This window comes from Mus caroli, chromosome 4 (genome assembly GCF_900094665.2).
Source record: "Mus caroli chromosome 4, CAROLI_EIJ_v1.1, whole genome shotgun sequence".
In the NCBI taxonomy this organism is placed as follows: domain Eukaryota; kingdom Metazoa; phylum Chordata; class Mammalia; order Rodentia; family Muridae; genus Mus; species Mus caroli.
In genome coordinates this window covers 87,951,271-87,977,527 of record NC_034573.1, presented here as the reverse complement: position 1 = coordinate 87,977,527, position 26,257 = coordinate 87,951,271, and the positions used below count along the sequence as shown (strand labels likewise).

Below are 26,257 nucleotides of genomic sequence, written 5' to 3'. Positions count from 1 at the left end.
TCTCTATCTCCTCTCCATTTCCTGTCACATTTGTTCCATCAACTCCTTTCTATATTTCCAGGGTGAAATTTCAGATGGATCAACAGCATTCTCTCTATTTTTCAGAAATAAAAGTCTAGGAACAGAAAGACAGCTCAGGCAAGATTAATGCACTTGCTGTATAAGCTTGAAGACCTGAGATTGATCCCTGGAACTGACTCTACAAAGTTGCCCATTATTCTCTACACATGCACCACATTCCCCATTATAACACATGAACACACATACAACAACAGCAGCAACAAATAAGTAAACAACTTAGAATCCTTGGGGCACCTCCAGATATTATGTGCACACTCTGCAGTAACAGTTCAAATTCCCATGCTGCCTAGTTGAAACTTCCTCCTTGTGTAGCCAAAGCTACTTCTAGACTTAAGACTAGAATTGTAGAAAGGGGCTTCTGCCACACCTCATGCTGCACTGCCTGTGAGTGAGTTCATCCCACAGGGGACAGATTCTAAGAAAGTTATTAGAGGGTAATGTGTCTGTGATCCGGTTTCAACCTGCCTCAGAGCATGGTGCAAACCTGACTCTAGGGAATGTGCTTCTGCCCATCCACTGCAGGTTCCTCACATGTGGCTCCCCAACCATGGTGGACTTTCTGGTAGCTCAGCCCCATTTGGGGGATGGTTCCTGTCCTTCAGTGGATCTTTTTATGGTGTCCCCTTTAAGAGCTAGACATACTGCTTTTCATTTTCTTCTGTATGTACCCCAATTGCACTTTTGGTTTTACTACTGAGGAAAGAGCAGCTAGTCTTGTTCTCTTTCCCTAGGTAAGACACTACCTTTAACATTTTCACCTCCATTTTACATGCCCAGAGTATCTTGAGAGAAACTTCTTGATACTTCAGCCAACCTTCAGCTCATGAGATCTGGTCTCTGAGCCTTTAAAATCCACTCATGTAGAAAGATCACTATAGTACCTTGTTATATGTAGTCAGAATAGAATATCCATGGTGGATAGAAGGCAGATGGAGTTGTGAGAACCTCTGTGAGTTAACTTCCCCTCTTCTCTAGGCAGAAAATTCCAAGTCAGCAAACTTTCTAACTTTGGGTATTATAACAGAAATAAGACATGAAATGACACTTGAAAAGAGAGGCATATATACATATTACAGCCAGCAGAAAGTACTGGAACTATTATAGTATTCTTGTACTGCCTGCTTTATAGCAACTAGCCTTCTCCAGCTATTTTCCCAGAAGCATATCTACAAGCATAATTCCTTGGGCCTCCAGCTAGGTTTTTAGGAAAGTCAACGTAAGTTTTCTACTATATTCAACCCCATTCCAACTAATACCAGAATCTGGGGCCCTCTCGTCCCATAATAGACAATTATTTATGAGCACAAAGTCTTAATTCAAAATAATCAGTTTTAATGCTTCAGGATTACATATATAAATTAAGAGTACAGCATGAGATGAATAGACAAGTTTAAGCAGAAAATGAAATAAGCAATTATTCCATTAAAGAGAATATTTATTTCTTTCCTTATTAAATCATCTTTAACCAGCTGGCTTCAGTTCAGACAGAGTTCACCATCTTTAGTAGCGAAGTTTAATAGCTGGCAGCAAAGCACTGCATGATTGACTCATTCATTCATCCCTCCATATGTCACATGACTCGGTGGCCATGCCAGATATTGGACAGAGGTATTAACAGTGTCATGATTGGCTCAACTTGTTGAATACGGGACTAGAAAAGAGCTGGACTTTGACTCACTTTGCAAAAAGAATTTCCTAGGTCTCAGCATGTAAGTACCAAGTGTCTCCCGTCCATTTATTCAATATATTCCAAATGCCCAGTTAAGTCCCAAGTTCTGTGCTGGACATTGGGAATGAAACAGTGTCAACAGTCCTTTTTCTAGAAAGGTTGACTCCCTTGATAGAGCTCTGCAGCAACAGAGTGTTGCTTTCCAGAAGAACCTTCAGTGCAGTTTAATCATGGCTCACTGATATTCTGTTCTAAGCACTATAGAAATCATCTCCTCAACTCATAAAAGATACACCTATTTTTATATCACCTCAACATCACTGAAGAAACTTTAAGTATGTCTTAGATGAGAACACTTTTTATTAATGGAATAGACCAACATTATACCAGAGGGCACGGCAAACACAATTAGACCAAAGTGCACAAGAAGAGATGCAGGGCTAGAGTGATAGTTTAGCTGTGAAGAATGCCTGATGCTCTTGCAGAGGAACTCAAGTTTGGACGCACCACCCATGTCCAGTGGCTCAAAAACTCCTGTATCTTCACCTCCAGGCAATCCAATACCCTCTTCTGGCCTCTGCAGGTATCTGCATACAGTTGGCATACACTGACACAGTCTCACACACACACACACACACATTAATAATAAAAGGAAAGGACAAAATTTATGAGTCTAAACAATTCATACTGTCATCTTCACCTAAATTGCATCTTTCCTAACCCACGTGTCAGAGAAAATATTGCCTCACCAAAGCCTTCACAGAGCATCTGCCTTTTGAGTTAACCTGTTACTGTTAGCTAAAAGTGGGATGGGTGGAAGAGTGGTAAATGTAGTGAATGTTCTTAAAATGGGCAGATAATTCTGAACAAATGGGGAGGGGCATTTTAATATCACCATAACTGACCTTTGTAGAGAAGCTGATGGACAGAAGAACAGGTGATGCCACAGAAGCCAAAACACAGTGACATATGCCACAGTGGCATAGTGACGAGTCAAGGAACACATCAGCCACCAATGCTGAACAAGGGAGGAGACCTGCCAAGGGTGCACAGCCCTTCGGATATTTAATTTCTGCTGAGTGAAACTGAGTTTGGACTTGCATACTGCAGAAACACTACAATCTCTGTCTCTGTCTCTGTCTCTGTCTCTGTCTCTGTCTCTCTCTCTCTCTGTGTGTATACATATATACATGTTAATTTAGGCCACTAAGTTTGTGAAAATTTCTTATAGTAACAACCTTAGCTTTCTGGCTCCCAGCACCAGAAGAAAAGTATAATCAGTTGTATAACAATTCTTATTAGGAAAAACAAAACAAAACAAAACCCTTGATCTGTTCAAATTATACAATGTATTCCATACAGTAAATTCTAAAGCAAATACGCAAGTGGAATTTTGAATGGGGTACGATAAGTGACATATCAACTTATCAGGACAGTTACAATAAACAGGCCTGGTCTTCACCTGGCTTCCTCATCCCTTCGCACTCATGTTTTACTCCACCTTCCTTCGCCCATTCTTTCCTTTCTGAATTTTAAAAACATTCAATTCTACAATGAGTATATACTTAATAGAAAATAGCTAAAAATATGCAAGGCATTTGTATATGTTCTTCATCCAGATATTTCCAAGGTAAAACATGTTGTCCTTATATGAGTAAGCACAGGCATGATAGCACATGGTAGCTTGCATATACACACGTGTACACACAAAACACACACACACAAGGCTCCCTCATTTGGGTTTCTGACACTTCCTCTTTGTTATACACAGGTTAGGCATTGGAGCAGGATGAAGGAAGACCTAACTAAAATTGTGTCTGCATGGCTGATTTTTGGGGAGGATCTTTGTTAAGAGCCAAGGGCCAAACTTATAAAATTTCTGATCTAAAAACATATTAGACAATGTTATGAGAAAAATCTGTCTCTCATAAGTACTCAGTCCAAGAAAATTCAGGCAGTCCACTGCCTCTCACACTTCTGCTTTTGTCAGGAGAGTGGGCTGATGTAGCAAAGGAGGCTCTGATGCATCTGCTTTCTACCCCAGTGACCTCTACTGCATCTGCTCTCTACTCCAGTGACCTCTACTGCATCTGCTCTCTACCCCAGTGACCTCTACTGCATCTGCTCTCTACCTCAGCGACCTCTACTGCATCTGCTCTCTACCCAAGTGACCTCTACTGCATCTGCTCTCTACCCCAGTGACCTCTACTGCATCTGCTCTCTACCCCAGTGACCTCTANTCTCTACCCCAGTGACCTCTACTGCATCTGCTCTCTACCCCAGTGACCTCTATTGCATCTGCTCTCTAGCCAAGTGACATCTACTGCATCTGTTTTCTGCCCAAGAAAGCTCTACTACATCTGTTCTCTAGCCATATTGATCTTGCTGCCCATGAGCACTACTGATAGGATATAAACGTCTTTCAAGTGCCTCTTACCACAACCTCAGATGAACAACCTTGACATTCTCTCATCCCAACTGCTAATATCCCTTACTTGCCCTCCTAGCATCCACTCAGGTATCTCTTTTCAATATGTGCAGCAAACTGCAGCTACTTACACGTGTGGTAAACCCAGCCATCATCCACTATGATTAAAGGCTGATCGCAAGCCTTAAAAGGATGCTCACAGTCCCAGTTCATTCTGTTCCATTGCTTCTCCAGCTTGCTCATTTCAGCCTTCCCTCCAGCCCCACACCAATGCTACCAATATTCTAGACATCTACTGTTGCACTCTATTTTTCTCTCCATTGCTGGCTAGTGCCAAATACACACTCTTCCCCATCACTACTGAACTATGCTTAGTCAGTTATTCAGCACCCCTTCCTTATTAAAGCCTTCTCCATAGTACCCCAAACAAGGTATACCACTCTATGCCATATGGTGGGTCCTTTCATGGTGGTTCCAGCACACATATCACTCATAGAAGAGGAGATTAAAAATTACAGAACATCTTACAAAATAATAAGTGCTTATGTGTCCTTCATCAACAAATGGCAGTTCCTCTAGACCACTTCTGAAAGCAGTTATGTTCTACACAGCCAAAACCTTCAACAAATAGAATTCACTAAGGTTTTAAAATCTGTGGCAACTATCCTTTTGTCTTCCTAGGTTCAGCCCAAATTCCTAAGTCTCATCATTTGTTTTTACTTCTTTTAGAATTTCCATGGATGCAATATTTCTGTGCCTATTTCTCTCATTTCTTCTTTGCGTTACTTTATGATTGTTGCATTTATCCACTATATGTAGAGGCAGTCTATTCATTAAACATGTAAGTCAGCATATGAATATGATAGTTTAGCAATATGTTCTACTAATGAAAATCCAAACAGGGGATAGTATGATATATGATGTATTAAAAGGGCTCTGGGTATATTGTTTCACAAGGGCGGGAGTTTCCCTAAGATTTTATCTGGGCATGAAATTGGTAGAGTGTTGAGCATATGCATACTAAAATGTACTTTGACATGATTATGCAATTTATGCTTCCTCCCCATCTCTTCCTTTAGACTATAAGTGACTCAAGGGCTACTTCTACTCTTCGTTATGCCCCATGCCTGGCTTGCAGTCGGTGCTGAACAAGGAAGGTACTTTGGAGCTAAGGCATTCTATATTGAACATAGGTCTGCCAACCTAATAATAAACCTATGGGTTTTTGTTCTACCACATTTTCCTTATCTACAAAAATGTTATGATCAGTTGTATGGCATTACTTACTTCCCAGTGTAATAACAGTGATCAAATGTAGGTCGAGGTAACAACACAAGAAGGTATGGGAATTGTTACCACTGTTTCTCCACTTTGCACCTGGACCAGAGGTCCCAGGATGGGACATGTGAAAGAGCTTTGTCAACAGGAAATGTCCCATGCATTTACATGGATTAATATAACTTTGTGGAGGGAAGTAGGGTTTCAAATATCACTGCAAAAAGAACAAGGGAGACCAATTAATGGTTCTGAGTCCAAACTGCACCTGTGTCCCCAAACTGTTCACTAACACAAATGAAGCTTGCTGATCAAAACAAGCATTTTTAAGTGCTTTTTATCCTGTAGCATGGTTTAACTGTGCTCACGCTCAAAGCAGAGCTGTGCAAAAAGCTGGATTAACAACTGTGCTCCACTCTGCACTGTGGATTCAAAAGTAAAGGCCAGCTTCTTATTTACATGGAAAGATCTTAGGCTTTTGTGGTTTCCTGTTGTGCCCTGGTGCATCTGCACTTTGGTTTCTGGGTTTGTCTTTAGAGCGATACAAACAGTCTCTCTCACTATTCAAGAGAACATAAAAATTCCACAGTCTCTAATTGCTAGCAGATTTTACCAGATCCTCTGTCATAGCTCCTCAGAACAGCTGGACCTAAGCCTACCAAAGGACATCTTCGAAAGGATAGTGATTTGAGAGATTCCTGTAGTGTGCCCAACACCAATCATGGATGGGCTCTCCAGCTTGATACTATTCATATTTTATTAATATTTATTCATTTACTTCCCTCTTAGAACCATTTATCATACATCTAGGCTCTCGTTTATATAAAATATCCTTTGCTAGGGACTGAAAAAAATAGTTGTGGAAAGATTCAGTTGTCCTCTTATGACATTTGTTGCAGGCATTTTTGAATCCCCCATTAGAACAGCCTGTGTAGACACTACAATTATAGATCCTGTGGCTCGTGGCATGGCTCCCTAAAAGAGCACATGCTTACCATACACAAAGCCCTGGGTATCAGCCTGGCACTAATAAGTAAATAAATGAAATAAAGTAAAATGAAGTGAGAGATACTTATCTACTGCTTTCCAGAAGACCTTACTAAATCAGCCCTCATGGTTGGGGCTGGAGTTTCTTAGGTCTGATATGTGCCTATTAGCTGAGCTGCACTGGCTTACAGCGCAATGGAAAATGTAGAGAGGGTAACAATTAATGACCTGTAACCTGGAGTCCTCCCCGGAGCAAACCAGACTCTGACCAGCTACAGAACCCTCGAAATCTGAGCTAACAATGGATGCCATGAAAACAGCTTAGGGGTTGTGTAGATGGGCACCCAAACTGTTACCCTGTCGCTTATTAGCTGTGGTACATGGAGGAAAAGCACTCAGTTCCTTTGAGAAAGAAGAAAGGAATAAAAGAAAAGAAAACATCACCTGTTCTTACTGTTGTATTGCCTTCTGGGCACTGAATTCCTTAAATACTTCCTACACTGAAAAGCATTGAGAAAAAAATTTCTTTTTTTCATTCTTATTTTATTTCTTTCTAAGAAGAAACCCCATAAACAAGAAAAACTAAACAGCCACCAAGAACAAGTCCTCTGTCCATCACTGGGGCTTTGCTCATGGGGTCTGCTTTCTCTCTATGGTTATGTGGTTCCTCTCAGGGTCTGGCAGACTTTTAAGAGCATGCCCCACAGCTCCAACTGGTCCCAGGGACAATCAAAAGATATTCATCGAGAAGAAGAGTGTCTTTCAAAGAATATGTGAAAAAGTCTCTATGATGTCACTTCAATCATATATTACACAGGGAAATGTAATCTATTTAATACTTTATGGGATCCCCATCTTAAGACTTTTAAGTTCTGTTTATTTTGAATATATTAGCATTAAACTTTATTCTGATGAAAAATATGGCATCTGCATCTTTATTATAGAGCTGTGAATGTTTTGTCCATTAAGGGACTTTAATATGTTGTTATAATTAGAAATTCTATATACAAACTACCTAGGGAAAAGCGATACATTCAGTGTATTGGTATTTGTACCCAATACATCCTAGCTGTCATTATTCTTAAACATAAATTTATATCTCATCTTTGACCTATTGTTCAACAAATTCCTATTCTTTACAAATCATACACAGTGCCCCCAAGTCTTTAATACTAGCATATGGGAGACAGATAATATAAGACCTCTGTGAGTTTGATGCTAGCCTGGTCTACACACTGAGTTCCAGGTTAACTGGTACTATAGAGTGCGAACCTGTCTCAGTAACAACTGTAACTGTAAAATGTATAAACTTAGGTACCTTTTTAGAAATATGTATTTTTCTTTTCTTTTCTTTTCTTTTCTTTTCTTTTCTTTTCTTTTTTTTTCTTTTAGACTTAGATTTTACATCCTTCAACTCGCGGTTTGATGTTTACTATCCATTTCACTAGGGGTAGAAATTATCATCCATTAATGTATATCTTGTGTTTATGATGTTTAAGCTATGTGTTAAATCTTTACATATGTCACAAGGACAGAGCACTTAAGTAAACATCCCCCCCCCCAACAATCTCCTACAGGATTCAGGATCATTGTGAAGCCATGGAATGGAGTATGTCTGCTGGACTATGGAGGAGCACAGCTAACTAAGGGTGATATAGGAAGGGAAGAGAGCTTCTTGGAAGTGACAGTTGGGCTAGAACTATTAGGAAAATATCACAGTGTGGTGACCCTGGACTTCCTATGCTATGGTTTTAGCCCAGTTCTTCCTCTTCCTACATCTCAATGCTCTTTAACTTTCATTTCCTTTATCTGAACACCGGCCTCACAATATAATGATTACTACATTTGCTGGGGTTACAAATAAGACAATGACTGCTTAACATGTGTGTGATAGGAAAGTGGTAAGAAGAACATATTCTCTTTTTAGGAAGAGTAACTGTAGTCTACTAACTTACTTGTTCCATCTACAACATTACAAATACAAAATGTACATATCCCTTCAGCAGTCATAGAACTATTAACCCACTTTTTAAAAAGCAGAAAATAAATCAATGTGTTTTTCATTTTATGCTCTTCCACAAAAAAACATTTTCATGAGTTGGGAAGCTGGTGTCCTGTTTTCAAATTGCCAGATTTAGTACTTGACCACAAACCAGCAGGGGAAAAAAAGAGATTACGTAGAGTCTTATAAACACTGTCTTCCCAGGGGAGGATGGTGACAAGTGATGCTGTTTATTTTTATTGTATTCTTTATGTTAGTGGCCTCCTGAATGACAGTGATTTGGAATGCTGGCAAGAAGGGCAAATGGAGCATTGTCATATAGCAGCAGTCCAGCCCCAACTCTACAGATCCTGTCCCCCTTTGGAGAAGATATGCCTCATGATACTCTTGCCTTTTTCTTGCAAAATATTTGTGTGCAGAGCCAACCCAACCCCCAGCTTGTCTCCTGTCTATACTAAGAACACAGAATGGGAGCTCTGGAATTCCATAGCTGGAGTTGCAAACCTAGCTAGTATTTGCTAGCTTTGTGCCCTGGTAGCTAGCTTCTTTCACTGAGATTGTTCCTTGTGTACTGATGAGATAACTCTGACAGCTGCATGAAGTTGTGATGATATATCCTCACAGGCTATTATAAAATGTGATAAATATTTGTTGTTATTGTCACTCCACCAAGAGTGTCATCTAGAACTTTCAATCCCCTGCTGTTTTCCCTGTGACTCTGGGAGGGGAATACATCTACCACCCCACTCCCCAAATATCCAGGGCTTATCAGAAATAATCTGGAATATGGCTCTCCTATTTCTCCCTTCGCTACTTAAACAGTTCCTTAGGGCAAGCTGGAGTCTCTGGAAGGAAGATGAGCTCAGGCTAGATGCCAGGCAGACTCTTGTGGGGCTTTTGTTTCTGACCTTTCATCTGACTGTCGAGTTCCTAGTGGGCTTCCAGAATCCTACTGCTAGATAGTGCATCCCAGCTTTCAGAGAAATGGCTGGATTATGCCATCAAGCAGGTATTACTGTTTAAGAGACTGATCAAATGTTTCCACAGTGGATTGTGACTTCTGGCTTCCCGAATTCTCACCATTCCTGTAAGGATGCCATGATTCTTAGGACTCTGGTTTTTAAAATGTGTGTGTGTGTGTGTGTGTGTGTGATGTAAGTATACCTGTGTGTGTGAAGACTACAGGATAAATTCAGGAGTTATCTTCAGTAACATCATATACTTCCTTTGAGATAAGGAAGTATTGGTCTGCTTACCAGCAACTTTAGGTTGAGTCACTCAGTGAACCCAAGTGTCCCTACTGTCTCTGCTTTCCCTGTGCTGGGGTCATTAATGCCCTGCACAGACCTGGTAATTTTGCATGGGTTCTGGAGGCTGAACTCAGATTTTCAGGCTAAGGAGGTGAACACTTTATTGATTAAGCTGATTTCCCAGCTCTAACTGTTGTTTAATAAGCGTTACCCTTTTCCCTGGCAGGCGCTGCGTATGTGTAGCATCCCTAGATAGAGCCTGTTACCCTGTGCTTTGGAGGTGTGGGGAGGGTTTTCCTCAGGTCGTTTGAGTTAGTTACAATGAGTAATTAGCAACACTACCCAGCTCTAGCAAAATGGTGTGGTCTGAGGGAGACTTTAGTCTGTCTAGGCCCAGAGTCCCCAGAGCCATGGGTTCCATGTATCTTTTGCAATAGCACAGAGGTCAGACTATGGGCAATCTAAATGCTTCTTGGTATGTTCCAGAGACATGGGGTGGAGATCAGGCCCTAGGTGTGAGGGCATAGTGAAAGAAGGTATGAAGGAGGGTAGGGAACAGAGATGGAATGTTCTAGAGATCTGTCTTAGTGGAAGAGAGCAGAGAGTGCAAACATGGATGCTCTCTGACTCTGTTTTTATGCTCCACCATATGATCTTTCCAGCTGACCAACCCAATCACAATATAGTATTCCTGCGATGGGGCACCCGACCAAATCCAATGTCATCATTATACCCTCAACCCTAAGAACTATTAGTGATATATGTCCCCTTTCTTATAAAATACCTGGCCCCAGGTATTTCATTATATCTGTACATTTCCTGCCTTCTGAGCTGACTGAACCAGAGGCATGTATGCTTACTAATCTTTATGGACACATATCCCTAAGCATTTCCTATGTTAAACTAAAGAGGACTTTGTTGTGATATCTTCAATTGTAACCCATTACCACAGGGATTATACTCTAGCCCTAAAGAATCATCTTAAACGGTAACACAATAGCTAACGTTTTGTGCCAGGGTTGTGCATAAAACTGTCCCGACTAAACTCTCTACATGCTATGGGAAGACACCACTAACCACACATAACATGAAAAAACAAAGAAAGGAGAGTAACTGTGAGATTAAGTATTTTACCTGTGTTTCCTTTGCGGATAGAAAAGAAGCCATTGTCTTCGAGACGAGACTCAGCATCCACTCAGTGCTAGAACATTCCTATTTCTAGGTTCACGTGAGATGGAGAAATCTTTCTACCTCCCAGCTTCCACTAAAGCTCCGTGGAGTATACTCCTTTCCATTGGTGCAGCTAACTGGAGAGCTAGCTGCCAGGACCTGACAGCTCCTGAAAGGGGCACTGGAGCAGGGGCAGGGATTAGCTCCCTCTGACCCTATGACTTTTTGGCCTCCCGCTAACCCCTGCTGTGTGTGATCCCGCATTTTGAAGAGTTGGCAGTGATTAACTCTGAGCAAGCAGCTCTGCCTTCATGAAGTTACAAAAGAACAGCGTTCCCTCCTTGTTAATTAAATCATGCACACAGGGAAGAGAAATGTGGAGCCCAAACTTGTGTCTTCTAAAATATCAAAGGCCAGATTAGAATGTCTTGTGCTCTGCCTGAGGCCTATTTTCCCCATTCCTAGAGGTAACAGGGACACAGAGATGAGGGTCTTCCAAGAACTTACCAATACTCACTTACGTGGGCATTCATTTATTCATTTGTTATTTTGAGCTGAATCCGAAAGAGGCAACCTCATCAGCACAAAATATACCAGGGAATTCTCCATCAATTAAACATTGAGCTGGAGACATCAGAAATGGCAGATGGGAAAAAGGTGAACCCTTCAGGTCACATTTAAAACCACTTCTTGACAAGCCCAGAGTCCTCATGGTACCTGTGCTCTCTCTCTCTGCTGGTGAATTTTCCCTGACAGTTGGTGGTTTTATTTGCCAGACCCACAACAAAGGGGTCCTTGAGCTTCCCTGGGAGTGCTTCCTCAGTCCTGAGCCTTTCCTAGACCTCACAAAGGTGTTATTGTTGCCCGCTTGCTGTGTTCCCAGCACCTGAGGGAGATCAAAGGTACTGGAGACCACAGTCTAACCCTCCTGACATAGCATTAAAGCTGATGATTAATCCCTTTAGCCTACAGGCCTCTTCACACTAGCAAGTACAAAACAGGGTGGAGGTGGGGACTATATTTTCAGTCCAACAAAAGACAATAAACTGGCATTTTATGACTGCCATTCACTGTATCCAACGGCAGCTGCCCATCAAGTTTGTTAAAGCTCCAACAGTTGTCCCATGTGCACTATTTATATCACTGGGACATTTTTATAAGTATCATTACTATTTTTGAGTGTCGGTGAACTGCACATCACGGTCAGATAAAATGCATGTTATCCACAAACTCTCTGGTACAGGCAGTCTTGCCTCTTAAATAATGGATGAAGAATCTGAGGCTTAGAGAGATTGAGTGGTTCACTCAGATCACGGGACTGAAATGATACTAGGAGATTTACAACCTGCATCTGGAAATCCAAATGCCTACAATCTCTCTGTTCTGGGATGGGCATGGGATAAGAACACATGATATCAAGTAGCACTAAACAGTTGGATCTCTGAAACCACAACCAAGAGAGCGTTTTTTGGGTCTTTGTTCCAGAAAGTACCATTTTTGTGACCTTGAGGGAAGCACTAGAGCTTTCTTCCTCCTTTTTGTAATTTGTAAAACCAGGATACAGTAGACAAAGCTCTGGTGCCACCCGATGAAGAGACAGTGGCACTGAGGGAAGCTAAAAGGAGGCAACTCCCATCCATGGGGGGCGGATTCTGTGTGCAAGTCTGAATTAGAGGGCAAAAGTGTCAAGACTCCATTCGGGAAGCTAGATAAGATGTGTCCCACTGAAGATAGCAGAGATTTAAATAATTTCAGTGAGGACACACTGGCAGCTTAGACCCATGTCAAGAGAAAGGAGAACTGGCCGCTGTTCCACACTTCTGGTTTAAGAAGGCCTAGCTTCTTTAGGTTTGTTCTTCTAGCACAGGGCTGCTGAAAGTGAGTGGGTGAGACTTCTAAAACCAGTTAAGGATACTAAAATATATAATATAATATATAATATATATATACATATAATACACATACAAACACAGACAAAACATACTCACATAAACACACAAAAAAAAACATAAACACACACTTTGGCTTCCAGTTTTATGGGTATTTTAATGGGATTCCTGAGTATGTGAACAACTGTGTCTCTGTTTCTATATCTGTTTCTTGTGTCTTTTCTTGGGCTCTTTTCTTTCTGTTCGGTTTGTAATATCTTATTCAGTGTGTTTGGTTTTAATCTTATTTTATCTCTATTACTTAGAAGCCTGTTTGTTTTCTAGTAAGAAACAGAAAGGGGTTGAATTGAGCTGGGAGGAGAGGTGAGGAACATCTGGGAGGAGGAGAGGGAGGGGAAGTGTATTTAGGATATATTATATAAGAAAAAAGTCTATTTCCAACAAAAAGGGATCAAAACGATACGATATTGCCTAGAGTTCAGAGAAGCTTGAAATAAAATGTAGTTCCTTAAAGTTCAGCTCAAGTGTCACATGGGGAAGGTTTCTGCCACCAAGAGTTCCCGTCTGAGTCAGCCACTCTTCCCTCTCTGCTCTATAAAAACAAGACTGGTAGTCACAGTCTGGCCTTGTACAGATACTCTCTGAGAGAAGCACTCTCTCAGTGCTCACACTAGGAAACAGCAGATAGAAAACTCTATATTCTGCAGAAAGCTGGGACCCCATGTGGGGCTGGGAACCATCTCTACACAGAGACTTAGGGCGAGACTAAGTGCCTAGCACAGATCAGATGCGTAGCACAGGGATCTCAAGCTTAATCTGCTTTCAAGGACCCATAAGCCCGTCTCAGCTATGGGGAAGTCTATGCTATCCTTTTGTTCTGAGAATTTAGTAGCCAGGACAGAAGAGAAAGTTTCAGTGAATATTATTGAATCAAAGCATCTGCCTGTGAAGAAAAGCGCAGTTATTTAAGAGCTGTGCTCCCTCGCTGCTGAGATTCTGCCCTGTGTCCTCCGTTCTCTGCTCATCTCCTCCTCCACTTTCTCCTTGGTTTTACTCATCTGGGAAAAATCCAAGGAGTCGTCCATCTCACTTTAACAGAGTAATGACTTTTAAATAAAAATATGGTAGAAATGGGTACTTATCGAAATGGAATGCTTTCAGACTCATGCATTTAAAAAAGATATAAATTTTAGGGCAGGCACTAAATTTTACTGCAATCTTGGAGAAAGCCTTTCCACTCATTCATGGAGAAAAATTAGCACAGTGAAAATTGCTTATCAGTGTTCTTTTGAAGTCATGATATGCAACCCGATTCTATAGATCATCAGGACACTCCCAGGGAGATGGATTTATATGGATGGAGAGAGAGCTCAGTGGCCAAGGAAAATAGACACCTGTGCTCAGGGAGACCTAGCCACCCTTTGAGGAGAGATGTCTGGAGGGCTTTGTCAGCTCTGCAGCCCAGGTGAACTCACTGAGCACCCTTCCATTTTCTTCAACAAGTTGACCACTGGAAAGAGGCTTGGCAAGATCTGTCAGGCTTGGGCTAGGGAAGGGAGAGACAGAAAGAATGGAGAGGTAAAGGAGCCAGTAGTTTCCAGGATTGGGCTCTGGGCTGCCTCCACTGTTTGTGGTGGCCTTGCCTTTCAGTGTGGTGCGCTTACCCCCATGTGACAAGATGATGTTCCACAGATGACAGCCAGCCTTGACGTCACTGGCTGTCTCTCACAGGTGAGCCCGTGACCTCTCACATCTGCCCCGATCACTCCTGTGGGAAAGTAAAACCAAACAGAATATTCTTAAGAAAAGAGATTGTGTGTGTGTGTGTGTGTGTGTGTGTAAGAAAGCTAAAAGCAAGCCAAAAATCAAAAAATACTTTTTATTAAAGAAAGGGGAACACACATAAGTGTATGAGAATCCCATATTTGGTCTCAAGTTAAAAAATATAAAATAACAAACAAATGACTATAACAAAAATTTACTTGCTAGCCAAGGGCAAACTAGGAAGTATATTCTGTTTTTGCCTTACTCTAGTCCATATTATGTCATCTAACCTTGTCAGAATAACACCAACTATAATTATACACATACAAATGGCAGCCATGAAATGGGCTACAGCCATTAAATACCATTGTCTATTCTCTGTATTACATGGATAATTTCCTTTTAACACTGTCTAGACGATATAATTAATGCCATAAACAGACACCAAAGGAAAATCTAAGATCTTCTGAGGTGAAGTGACAGGTGCAAGGTCAAAGTCCTAGTAAGAAGCAAGCACTTCTGGCTGGTACCCCAGGGTCATGTGATCCTTTAGAATATATGGTACCCCAGGGTCATGGAAGGAGGAAGCAACAGAACACTGTGATGCTTGAAGCTTTAGGACCCTCATGTCTCCATTCTTATTTCCAGGTCTTCCAAAGCTCCAGGTGTGAAAGACAAGTCCCTGTTCTAAGAATGCCAAGCAGCAGAGAAACTCTCATCAAGAGGACAAATGGGCTTTCACACAGCTTCTCTGGATTCCTTGGTACTTGGAGAGCAAGTTAGGTTAATAACAGAGCCCCTTTTATCTTTATTTACTCAAATAGACATCAAGAACCAGTGTGTGTGTGTGCGCACACTGTGGGTGCACACTCATAGCATACTGTGAGTATGGTGTGAGAAGCCAGAGACCAGCAAACCTGCATCACTACAATATGAAGAGGAGGGTGGTGCAGGCACGGGATGCAGAGAGAACAGTTTGATCTCATCTAAATCACCTCTGTTCCACCTTGCTCTGCATCTATAGTAAAGGATGCCCATTCATTCATAACTCAAGACATGTTCTTCCCACTGCCTAGAATGCTATTCCTCAACACACTCCCAGGTGAACTTTTGTTTATTCTTGACTCAATATTACTTTTTCAGAACAGACTTTCCTGATTATCTAGGTCATTTTCAGTCTCCCTGATAAATATTCTCATGTACCCTGACTCCTGGAGGACAAGGTACTAGAAACTTCAAATTGAATTTTTAAATTTCTCCAATAAAGGCTGTAAGAAGCTAGTACTGTCTTTTTTGTACGCCTAGTAGCCCAGGGACTACAAGTAGTTGCTACCTCAGGCATGAATAGAGAGTAAGATTGCTTATAAATACAATGAAAACTTCAACAAAACCTTGCACTTCCAAGCTCACCTCTGGTGAAGCAGAGAGAACTTTAAATGGAGAATTTCAACTCAGAAGGATTAGTTCACATGGAGAAACCAGAGGCTCAAATTCTGAACTCCCCAGGACTTGGCCAGAGACAGACAGAGTAGGATCAGCACATCAGGCAACACGTTTACTGATACTAATAGCATCGGTATCATGACAAAGCAGGAGAGAAGGAGCTGGGGAGGGGCGGGGGAAGCAGTAACATGTTCTAACATCATTCGTAAGTCTACTCCTTCAGGGCCCAGCTGCTCAGAAGCCCAGCAGCAAAGACTCTATGTTGGTCAGCACAGTAAATTAATTCCAGTGAGTAGGTAGCTTTAGCCCTGGGGCCTGAACCTGCAATGGTCTTAGGCCTATTTGCAGATCAAGTCTATTGTTCTACTCTGTAAACAGAGGCTGTCCCTGTGGACTACAATGTACAGTCTTGGTCCAGATTAGCCCTGCAGGAGATGTAGGAGCTGGAGAAAAGGTAATGCACTCATCCAAGCCAGGGCTCACATGAAGGATGCATTTTCCAGGACTTCAGCTTTCTAGACAATGGCTCCAGCACCTTCTAGAGTGCACTACACTCAGACTACAGTAACTCAACCCTCTTTCCCCGACTAGTGAACTGGTGCTAGCTTCTTAAGTGTAATATCTAGCTGACATTTCTGTGTATGAAATTCCTACTCATACACATGATACTGATGTCTTCCTGACTAACTTCAGAGTCCCTTGTTTAGGACATCAGAACTTTAGAACAGGAAGAATCTGAAGAAAGAAAGAAAAAAAAGAGCAAATTTCAGCAACTTTTGCTACACAACCTTGTACAGCTAGGTTTTGTTTTATTTGAAAAAAACTTACTAACCTGATTTGACTATTATTTGACTATTATTATACTCATTTTACAAATGAGGAAACTGAGGCTTAGGAAGGAGAAACTTCATTGGGGCATAGAGCTCTGGAAGCAGGGGTAAGAAAACCTGACTGCCAAGTGTTGGCTTTTCCATGAAGACTGGTTTTTCTCTAAGACTAGGTAGCTAATATTTACTGTCTATACAACTTAAAATACTGGGGTCTCAAAGATATTGATGTGAGATTCTTGACAGAAAGAAAGCTGACTGGTCCTTAGTGTAACAAAACTCTCACAGAGACTGCTGTCCATGGACCTTTCTAACCAGTTCCATTTGAATGTAGTCTAGGCAACCTGAACATTACAAAGACATTCAGTTCTAGGAAGTCTAAAAAATAGCAGAAGAAGAAAATTGTGAAAGCATTTTTACTTGTTTCCTCTCCATTTAGTAGTCACTATAAATTTATCTAAGTTTAGAATGGAACAACTAGAAAGTTAAAACAAGAAAACAGTGGAATTTGAAAATAAATATCTGCTATAAAATGGGACAAATAATAAAATCGGTTTGCTGATTGATATTGAGACAATATTCTTAGAACAGATATCTAATGTGCAGGTGGCTTGTCACTAACATCACCATTCTTCACCCCCATCACTGATGACAGCACCCTTCCCTGAACTACCTTTTAAGGATCAGCCATATCCTTCCATTGGGACAAGCAAACATACCAGATATCTAAGACAATCTGGGTACCATGCTTAGTATTTACAGAGTATTTACTCTGTTACTTAATGTTTGCAAATGGTTCATATTTGGAAAAAATCCGTAAGCAGTAAATATATCTTATTTTTCTTTAATAAATGTGGAAACAAAGGGTCAGAGTGTTCAGGTAATTGGGGAAATACAGATACAAAAACCAACGCCAAGATTTGACATTGTTCTCTGGGGCTCCGAAGTCTGTGATTTGTCCTTGTTTTCTCAGTATGTGGTCTCAAATCAATTGTTTTATATAAGGTAAACGATCTGGGGAATGTTGTGTACCATAGAGCACACTGAGTGTCCAAGTCAACAGTTTGAAAAATCCAAGTTTTATTAACCCCCAGTTCCGCTACAAATTTGACTTTGTCCCCTGTTTTTCAAAAATGACAGAATGAAACCAAATGATGCTCCTGTCTCAGCTGCTCTCAGTACACAGCAAACTCAGGGCTTCTGTCCACTGGGCACATAACAGACTCTTCCTTTCAGGACCCTTAGGCTCCGATCCTCAGACACAGAGAACAGCCACACTGGGCTGAACCAGCAAGGAGCTGTTCTTACCAGTTTTTCTCAGGAGAGATTCTTTTGTCCTACCAGGTGCCATCTTGAACTGAACAGCAGCACACAGGTAATGCACTCATATGTTCACTTGAATCTGAATAGGGCCATTTTCATTTTCTTAAGGCCATGCAGAGGTTAGAGGAGCAGCTGCCCCAGAGACAAGAAGCCCAAATGCACTCAGAAAGTAGTAAGAGATGGTAGGAGTGCTGCAGGCTTTCTCCTTTCTGAGTAAACATTTCACCATCTGGAGAGAAACCACAGGCCATGCATGTAATGTACTTCAGGAAAGACCTCAGTAGATGAGATTTTGACAAGCAGAGCCTTCAGCAATGCTGGGTAGGGTCTTGTACATGATGCACAACTTTCAGTTTATCCCAACTTCCTCAGAAGGATTAGCAGATGAAGAAATAAGTACCAACACAAAGTAGTCACATTTTCAACTATGTGTCCTCTGAACCTGGCACGATGTCTAGTGTATGATAATTACTCAACTGAAGTTTTTGATGACTGAAAAACCAATAGCAAGAAAAAAAGCTTACTCCTGTTCCTTATTCAAGGAACAAATTTAGGGATTTCCATTTACTGACTCTTTGTCCTCAAAATTCAGACATGATTCATGTCAAGCAACATGTTTAAAAACAAAACTTAAAAGGAAAAGTTAGAAACAATGGCCAATTTTCTTCTTTACCTCTCTGAGCTGCCCACCTTCCCCCTTGACCCCATCCATCTTCCATATGGACATTCATTAAGCACCTACTATACTTCCAAACAGAAAAAAAGCGACTCTGCAAATGTTATGATTTAAGAGTCCATTATCCTGTAATTTATCAAACCACAACTGCTTTGAAATTTTTATAGGATTATATGGAAGAAAAACAACCCAAGTTCTAGCATTTGTGTTATAATTATGACCCACTTTATAGCTACATAACAGTACTTTTGAGTTTGCAAGCATCTGCCAACACTACACCCTTTATTCCAGTACAAGTTGAAAGAACTGAACTTCAGGGATGTGAAAGTCATCGCATGCTGCCCAGAGGTGGAGCTTTGACTCACATGAGCATTCACTGAGTCTGAGTCTTAAGTGCTGGTGCCCTGAGAGAGGCTTATTCTCTTGACATAATAATCTGAGACTCTTCACAGAAGAAGAAAAATAAGATGAACTTTGAACATGGCTTGAGATTTTATCAACTCTTGATTAGGTCATTAGAAGGAATGAGCTGACAAGTAAATCCAAAACTTGTTCCACTAAGCTGGCAGGTAGGTTGGCCTTCTTGGAAAGACAGCTCCACATGGACTGCCAGCCTTATGTGTGGAAACTCTGGGACAACAGCAAGGTCCCCAAATGGCAAGAGTCATATAAAGACCCTTGTATAAAGACTGCAGATTTTCTCTGCAGAAGACCTAATTCATACAATTCTTTTATTCTGAATAATATGTATACTACATAGAACCTGTGTGGATGACATAATGGAGATTTAAAGATTCATTCTGCCTGTGATATTGGTTAAGTTTCATATCTTTTATCTATGCCTCAGTATTTACATACAAACAGTTAGAAATCACCTTCCTCAGAGGATTCTTATATACTTGTTAATACATTTAAAGTGCTTAGGTGAGTCCTGTCTAGTAGCACAATCTTTGAACATGAATATGTTCTGTGTTGGAGCTGTCCAGCTCAGCAGTGAGCAGTGGCACTACTGAGCACCTGAAATATAGCTAGCAAAAGTGAGCAACTACATTTCTATTTTACTCAATTTTAACAAGGTTAAATTTAAATGTTCATAAACTCCTATTGACTTATCAAGTAGTATAGGTTACCCATGCTTATCAGGTAGTATAGGTTAGCCCATGGTTCACACTGCATGCTTGTTTGTTTCCTTCATTATTTTGTCATTGTTATTTCTGCTACTTAGTTTAATGTATCCTAATATTTGGACTTCAATACTGCTTCTTTGAGTCTGCATAATGCTTTGAAATATAGATATGGGATCTTAGTTTCCACTTTGGAAGACCTTGATAATAAAACACACTTACAAGAGAGCTGTGGAAACCAACAGGTACAAAAAGCACACTGGTTCTTCTCAAATGGGAGCTATGAAATGCAGGGGCTCTCTCAGTGTCGGAACAAATGGCACTCCTGGCACTCCCTCTAGGCTGTGTCATAGATCCCGGAGCTTGTCCTCCTTGATGGTTTGATTGAGAAATATCTGTCATTGAGCATTTCTTCATATTGCTCCCTATGCCTGAAGTAGTCTTTCCTGCATTACTCTTCATGAATCCATCCCAAAGCCTCCATTCAGCATGAGAAACCTTTCTGGATCATGTCCCTCTGTGTCCGCCAAGCACAGCAGTCAGTCAGAACATCTTTTGTACTCAAGGAGCTGACACGGAGCCTCTATCACTTTATCAATTAATTTGTTTATTGCCACACCTATATTTTTCTTCTACATGATGAACAAGTTGGGAGCCAGGCAACCTGTCCTTCAATTGTCCATGTAATAATTGTATTTGGAGGTTTTACCATGTAGGGGTTTATAATCTTTTTCTGTGGTAGATGGATGAATGGATGACTTGTGGGAACAAGGTATTTGTGTGTGTGTGTGTGTGTGTGTGTGTGTGTGTGTGTGTGTGTGTGATATTTCTTAAGGTATTTTTTTAGATGACAATAGCACATTTATCATGGACAAGTATTTTGAAATTTTATGGAAATGAGATTAGTCATATATAATTTACCTTTTAAAAACGGCTAGAAATCACACTTGATTATTAGAAGATTGTTTTGTACATAACAGAAACTGCATGATGGTCATTGCCACACAAGTCCACAAACAGTGGGAATAGGAAGGTTTTCTCTTAAGATTTATTTTATTTTTAATTATTAGAGGAGAGGAAAGGAGAGAGGGAGAAGAGGGAGAGAGAGAATGAGAGAGAGAGAGAGAGAGAGAGAGAGAGAGAGAGAGAGAGAAAGAGAGAAAGAGAGATCCCACAAGCATGCTGGTATATGTGGAGGCCCCATCAGGGCCACAGTTCCTCTGGAGGGAGTGTTACAGGGATGAGTGATCAGCCTGATATGGATGCTACAACAAGAACTCCTGTAATCTACAAAATCTGCATGTGCTTTTAACTGCTAAGCCATCTTCCCAACATGAGAAAAAAAAAACTTGAAAGTAATTTTTCCAAGTTCATCACTATTACAACAGGAAGTGAGGGTGGCATATCCAGGTTCATCTGGCTCTCACCTAGTCCCACCCTACACTAATTCATAGTGCTTACAAATAACAACAACAACAACAAAACCTCTTTCCTTGTAGTAACTCACAATAGTCCCAAAAGACATAGTTGAATAAATTGTCTTTCCTAATTTGCTTTCACTATGCCACTAGAGCAAGCCTGCAGAGTTAACTTTGGTACCAATAGATGCTGAGAGGAAGCACAACTAAAAGAGCTTCTAAAGTCATAGTGTTCCTAAAGCACTGTCTCAGCTTTAAAGGAAGCGTGCTCCAGAATTCACACAAAACAAATCCCAAACTACATTTTCCTTAAAAGGAATTCTATGTGCAAGCACATAAGAGCTATGCAAAATGGATTCAGAAGGTTTAAGCATGTTTATGTGTGCATATGTGTGTGTATTATGTATTAAGTAATATATATTACTTAATGTATATATGTATTAGGTTATATATATATATGGGCAATAGTAATTAAACAAGGGAAAGAGTTGGAGGTGAGGAGGAGGGAGGAAAGAGAATGATATAGAACAAAACTCATGTACTACAAAGTCCTCATAAAGTAAAGTTCAATTTTTGAAAAGTGCTGGGATTTAAGCCTAGGGAGATGTCACACACCTTGACACTACCATCACCCCACCCCTACTCTCTTACCTTCTCCAGGGCCAGAAGCTAGTTAATCTTGTGGATGGGCATTTAGTAGATATCTGGGAGATTAAGAAGGTGCTTTGGGATTTGATGGCTTTGCTTCAAGTCTGGCAAGTGAGTGAAATCTCATAACCTTCTTATGCCTCGGTTTCCTGGAGTATTAGATTAGCAAGATAATACTCAGTAGCCTGTGGGCTTCTAAGAAGATTCCATGAGTTGAAGAATGTGTGGAGAGTTTCCTCTATACATCGATTGTTCTTCCCACTACCACAGTAGTTCTGTATTTCTAGTGTTGGACACATGACTTAGCAGGGCAGCTCACACACTTGTTTTGGCTTGGTATATGCAATGACAGGCTTGCTCTATCTTAGGCAAATGTACAAGAACATCTGCTTTCTGTCCTTCATATACAGTTCTTGACAGAATAATGGAGTTGGGGGATAAGGAAGATGTGCCACAATTCAGACTACTGTTGTAAACGTTAGTAAGAGTAATTTAAAAATGTGTTCATATCTACAAAGTCACAATTACACAAAATATCATTCAAACTACAATTCAGCTTGCTATCAATATCTGTCAATTGATTATTTTTGTCTTAATGATAGATTCTTCCATAATTTGAATTAATAGGAAACCAATACGAAGATCTAATGGAGAATGAGGAAACTGAAAACAGAGAACAGACCCTCAGGTAATTGTGTCTTACTCCTGTGCTCCTTACCTCTAGAAAGAGAGATCAAATCTCAAAGGCTGGCTAGAATGTAATACCTAGGAAATGTGACACTTAAATAATCCGAGCAAAATCCCCAGTTAAGCAAAAGCAAAAGTTTCATTTCTTCCTAATGTCAACAGCACATCCAGACGACAGGTACCCAATCATTCATACACTCATGAAAGACTTACAGGGGTCATGCACAGTGAAGTGTCAAGCTGAAATCTAATTCTACCCAAGTTAACCCTCAAAACTTACTTTTTTTGAATTTAAAAAAAATATGAGAATTGGCCAAGTATCACAAATGTTAACAATGGAATATATCTATAAATAGATTCAAAACTGAAACTCTAAATCACACAATTTCTTGTTAACATCTTATAAATACAACTACTTATTGATGCCTATAATATGCCAGACATCCAGTATCAAGTGGTAGAAAACTAAAGATAGAAGTTGTTTCCTTTATTCTGTTCACTGGGGGGAAGGGGGCAGATATACCAGGAGATACTGACAAAAGAAGCAGGCAATGAGCTAAGTCCCAGGGGAGCTGGGACCTTCAGACTTTGACCTATCTGGGAGAGCCAGGGGGCCTCCAAAGGCAAATGACACGAGGAAGAAGTATGCCTGTTAACAGCGGAGACTTTGAGGAAGAAACAGGCATTTTCTGTAGACTTTTAGACAAGAGATATTAAGCCAAAGCACAAGTGAGGAAAAACAGTTACTTTAGGAGCCTACTGGGTTACTCTCTGAAGCGGAGGGACCTGTATTCTGCAGAACTTGGTTTGTCTTGGTCTGATATCATTCAGATGGAACCCTGATTCCCAGCTTTACTCTCTGTTTGCTAGGTTAACTCCTACACAGAGCCACCTCTTTGAGCCCCAGGTTTCTCAGCTATAGGATGGGAATACAGTCTTCTACTTTATTAGGCCATCATCTCCAATATTTTTGGTTGGTGTGGAAAAGGAAATGCTGTCTCCGTATATGGTACACTGAAGTCCTGAATATTTTGTGCTGAAGGTACTGGAAAAAACCCACAGGAGCAAGAAGCAGTGCTACTTTCATCTCCTCTGAAGCAGGGAAAAAAGTCTTGGGTTTTCTGACCTTGACCTTGAAGCAGGTTGTAAGACCTTCATGTGCTAAGTTCCCTTCAAGAGGTCAGCCACATCCTTTTGTCTAGGGAGAAAGCCTCTCTGAGAACCATCTGAACAGAGGCCTCACTAAGCTACCTCTATTTCAGAACTACTGGGCTACATTTCCTGCATGCTCAAACTTCCCTGTATTCTCTGTCCAACCTCACCTAAAGCACTCAAGAAACTGTTTCTTTGGATCTTCATGACCTTAGTTAGGAGGGCTCTCAGGTCACACAAAACTTACAGTAAACCATTGCATTTCTTGTTATCTGTTGTGTGCTACAGGGGCATCTGACACAAGCCCAAGGTAGTAGTGAGGAAAAGATATTTTCTTCTTTCTGCAACTTTATGTGACCTGCCTCAGTCCTGGGCAAACCCTATCCTATGTGTGAGGCACACAGTCCGGGTATGTGTGACATAGAAACTATTAGTATTTTCTTCTGAGGAAAGCAGACATTGGTTTTCATTAGCAAATTTCTTTCGTTGGTGGACAAATGGTTTCATTTATAGGATTATCTGAAAATTGTCTTCCTACAGGTGGAATAAGGAACCAGCAGTCCTGACGAAGTTCCCCAAGACACTTCAGGAGACCCCAAGTGGACATGGGGAGACTTAGCTAAGAAGGGAAGAGGGCTGAAATGTCAAAGAAAAGGACCTTAGTTTGCAGGCTCTCTCTGACTTCTGACTCTACCTCCTCCTTTGGTATGGATTTCAGTCCTTTGGAAGCTTCTGGAGGTTTTGTGGGGTTAGTTGAACATTGACAGACCAAAGCTTGGAATTCAGTCTAAGAGCCAAAACCAGGCCAGGTTTCCATAATGCCTGGAGTTCCCCTGGAGAGTGTCAAGGGTTCCACTGCACCTAGACTGATTAATCACTCCTGGCCTCAAGCTTCAGACAACAAAGGGCCTGAAAAGAAAAACAGATCCTGAAGCTGGATTCTGATTCTAGCCCTACTTCCCGGTTCCCAGGAGACTGGGGGTGGGAGTGAATGGTGACCCTTACCCTTAAGAGTCGGGCTGTGAATGAAGTGGCATGTGGATTGGCTGAGCTGGCTCTGCTTGGATAAAGACCCAGGGTTGTAGCAAAATGAAGGACATGTGGCTGAAAGAGGTTCAAAAGGAATAAAGGCTTAGGTAAATAAACAGTGCTGAAAGGGGGCGGGAAAGGAGCAGTATTGAAAGTCTCCAAAGGAAAGCACTGGCAAGTCTCAAGCACAGCAAGGAAAGGCAAACTCCGAACTCTGGCCCTCCCAGGTCCTCCGCCCCCTGTACCTGCTCCAGATGCTCACCTCCTCTCTTTGCCCCGCACCCTTCCTGGCTCCACAAGCAACAAGGACCAGACAAAGGGGTAAATGCTTCTGCAGGGTAAACTTCTCCAAACTAACCATCGAGTCTCGTTTTAGGCATAAGTGATGTTTCCTGAGCCTGGTCTTATCTGTAAAATGGAGATGATGATTTAAAAGTGAAAAATAAAAGTGGAGGAGAGAAGACGTATCTCGACAGAAGGGCACTGCTTCATGTCGGGCCTTAGGCCTTGATGTCTATCTCTCCTTATATGTCCATAGCTTTAACTCCTAACCCATTTCCTGAGCCCAGAGGCAGGGAATCAATGCTTTCAGAAGTATAACTGCTATCTTCTATGAGTTCCCACCACCCAGCCCCAGGCTCTCATCCCTCTGCAGAGCTAGACAGTGCCTTCAAGAGACTCCCAAACCAGGCTTCCTGTAGGTGCTGCTAACTCGAATCCAACACGGTTTGCCGTCAATATTTCTGAGCACCTCTATAGCCTTAGACCTGAGGACAAGAGCTATCCTCTGCTCGTTTCTAGTGCTACAGAAAAAAAGTCTGTTTCCTTGCTGCAGCTCTCACCACTAACACGATCATCCTCATCTGCACTGCCACCACCACATCGCCACCGACACTATCATCACTTCCACTATAGCTGGCACGTGTGTGCTATTTATGTGTTCCAGCTACAGATCCAAGGGCTTTATGGACATGAAGTTATCCAATCCTCACAACTGCTGTTAGGATGCTTCATCTCGGAGATGAAAGAGTACCAAGTGGGTAAAGCAATCAACAGTGATGGCAAAGAGAGAATGTGAAAGCACAGGGTCCGAGTTCAGCAGCCTGTCTCCAGGAATCATCCTTTGCAACTCTCAGGGATGATGGTGGAACGGTGTCTGTCTATTCTGTGCATGGCCTCTGGGCCCATATTTTTCTTTGCTACATGTTGCATACCCATATTCTTCTTCACTCATCTTCGGGTGTTTCTCCTGTCAGATGAGTGTTACTTTCTGTTCCCACCTTGCAAGACTGATAATCGTGATTTATAAACAAATATTCATGAACAGATATTAGGTTCAGAATCCCCCCTTTTTTCTTCTCTTCTCCTTCCCTTCCCTTCCCTTCCCTTCCCTTCCCTTCCCTTCCCTTCCCTTC

At 41.3% G+C, this 26,257-nt stretch overlaps 1 protein-coding gene across 7 annotated transcripts in view; it reads right to left on the bottom strand.

Moving 5' to 3' along the window:
* Fggy (FGGY carbohydrate kinase domain containing) overlaps positions 1-26,257 on the bottom strand; it is a 363,123-nt gene that overhangs the window by 142,354 nt on the left and 194,512 nt on the right. For all 7 annotated transcript variants that reach the window (XM_021159484.2, XM_029476124.1, XM_029476123.1 and 4 more), the window contains one exon: positions 14,416-14,519. In XM_021159484.2, coding sequence (XP_021015143.1) covers positions 14,416-14,519 — 104 coding nt within the window. The remainder of the gene's footprint in view (positions 1-14,415; positions 14,520-26,257) is intronic.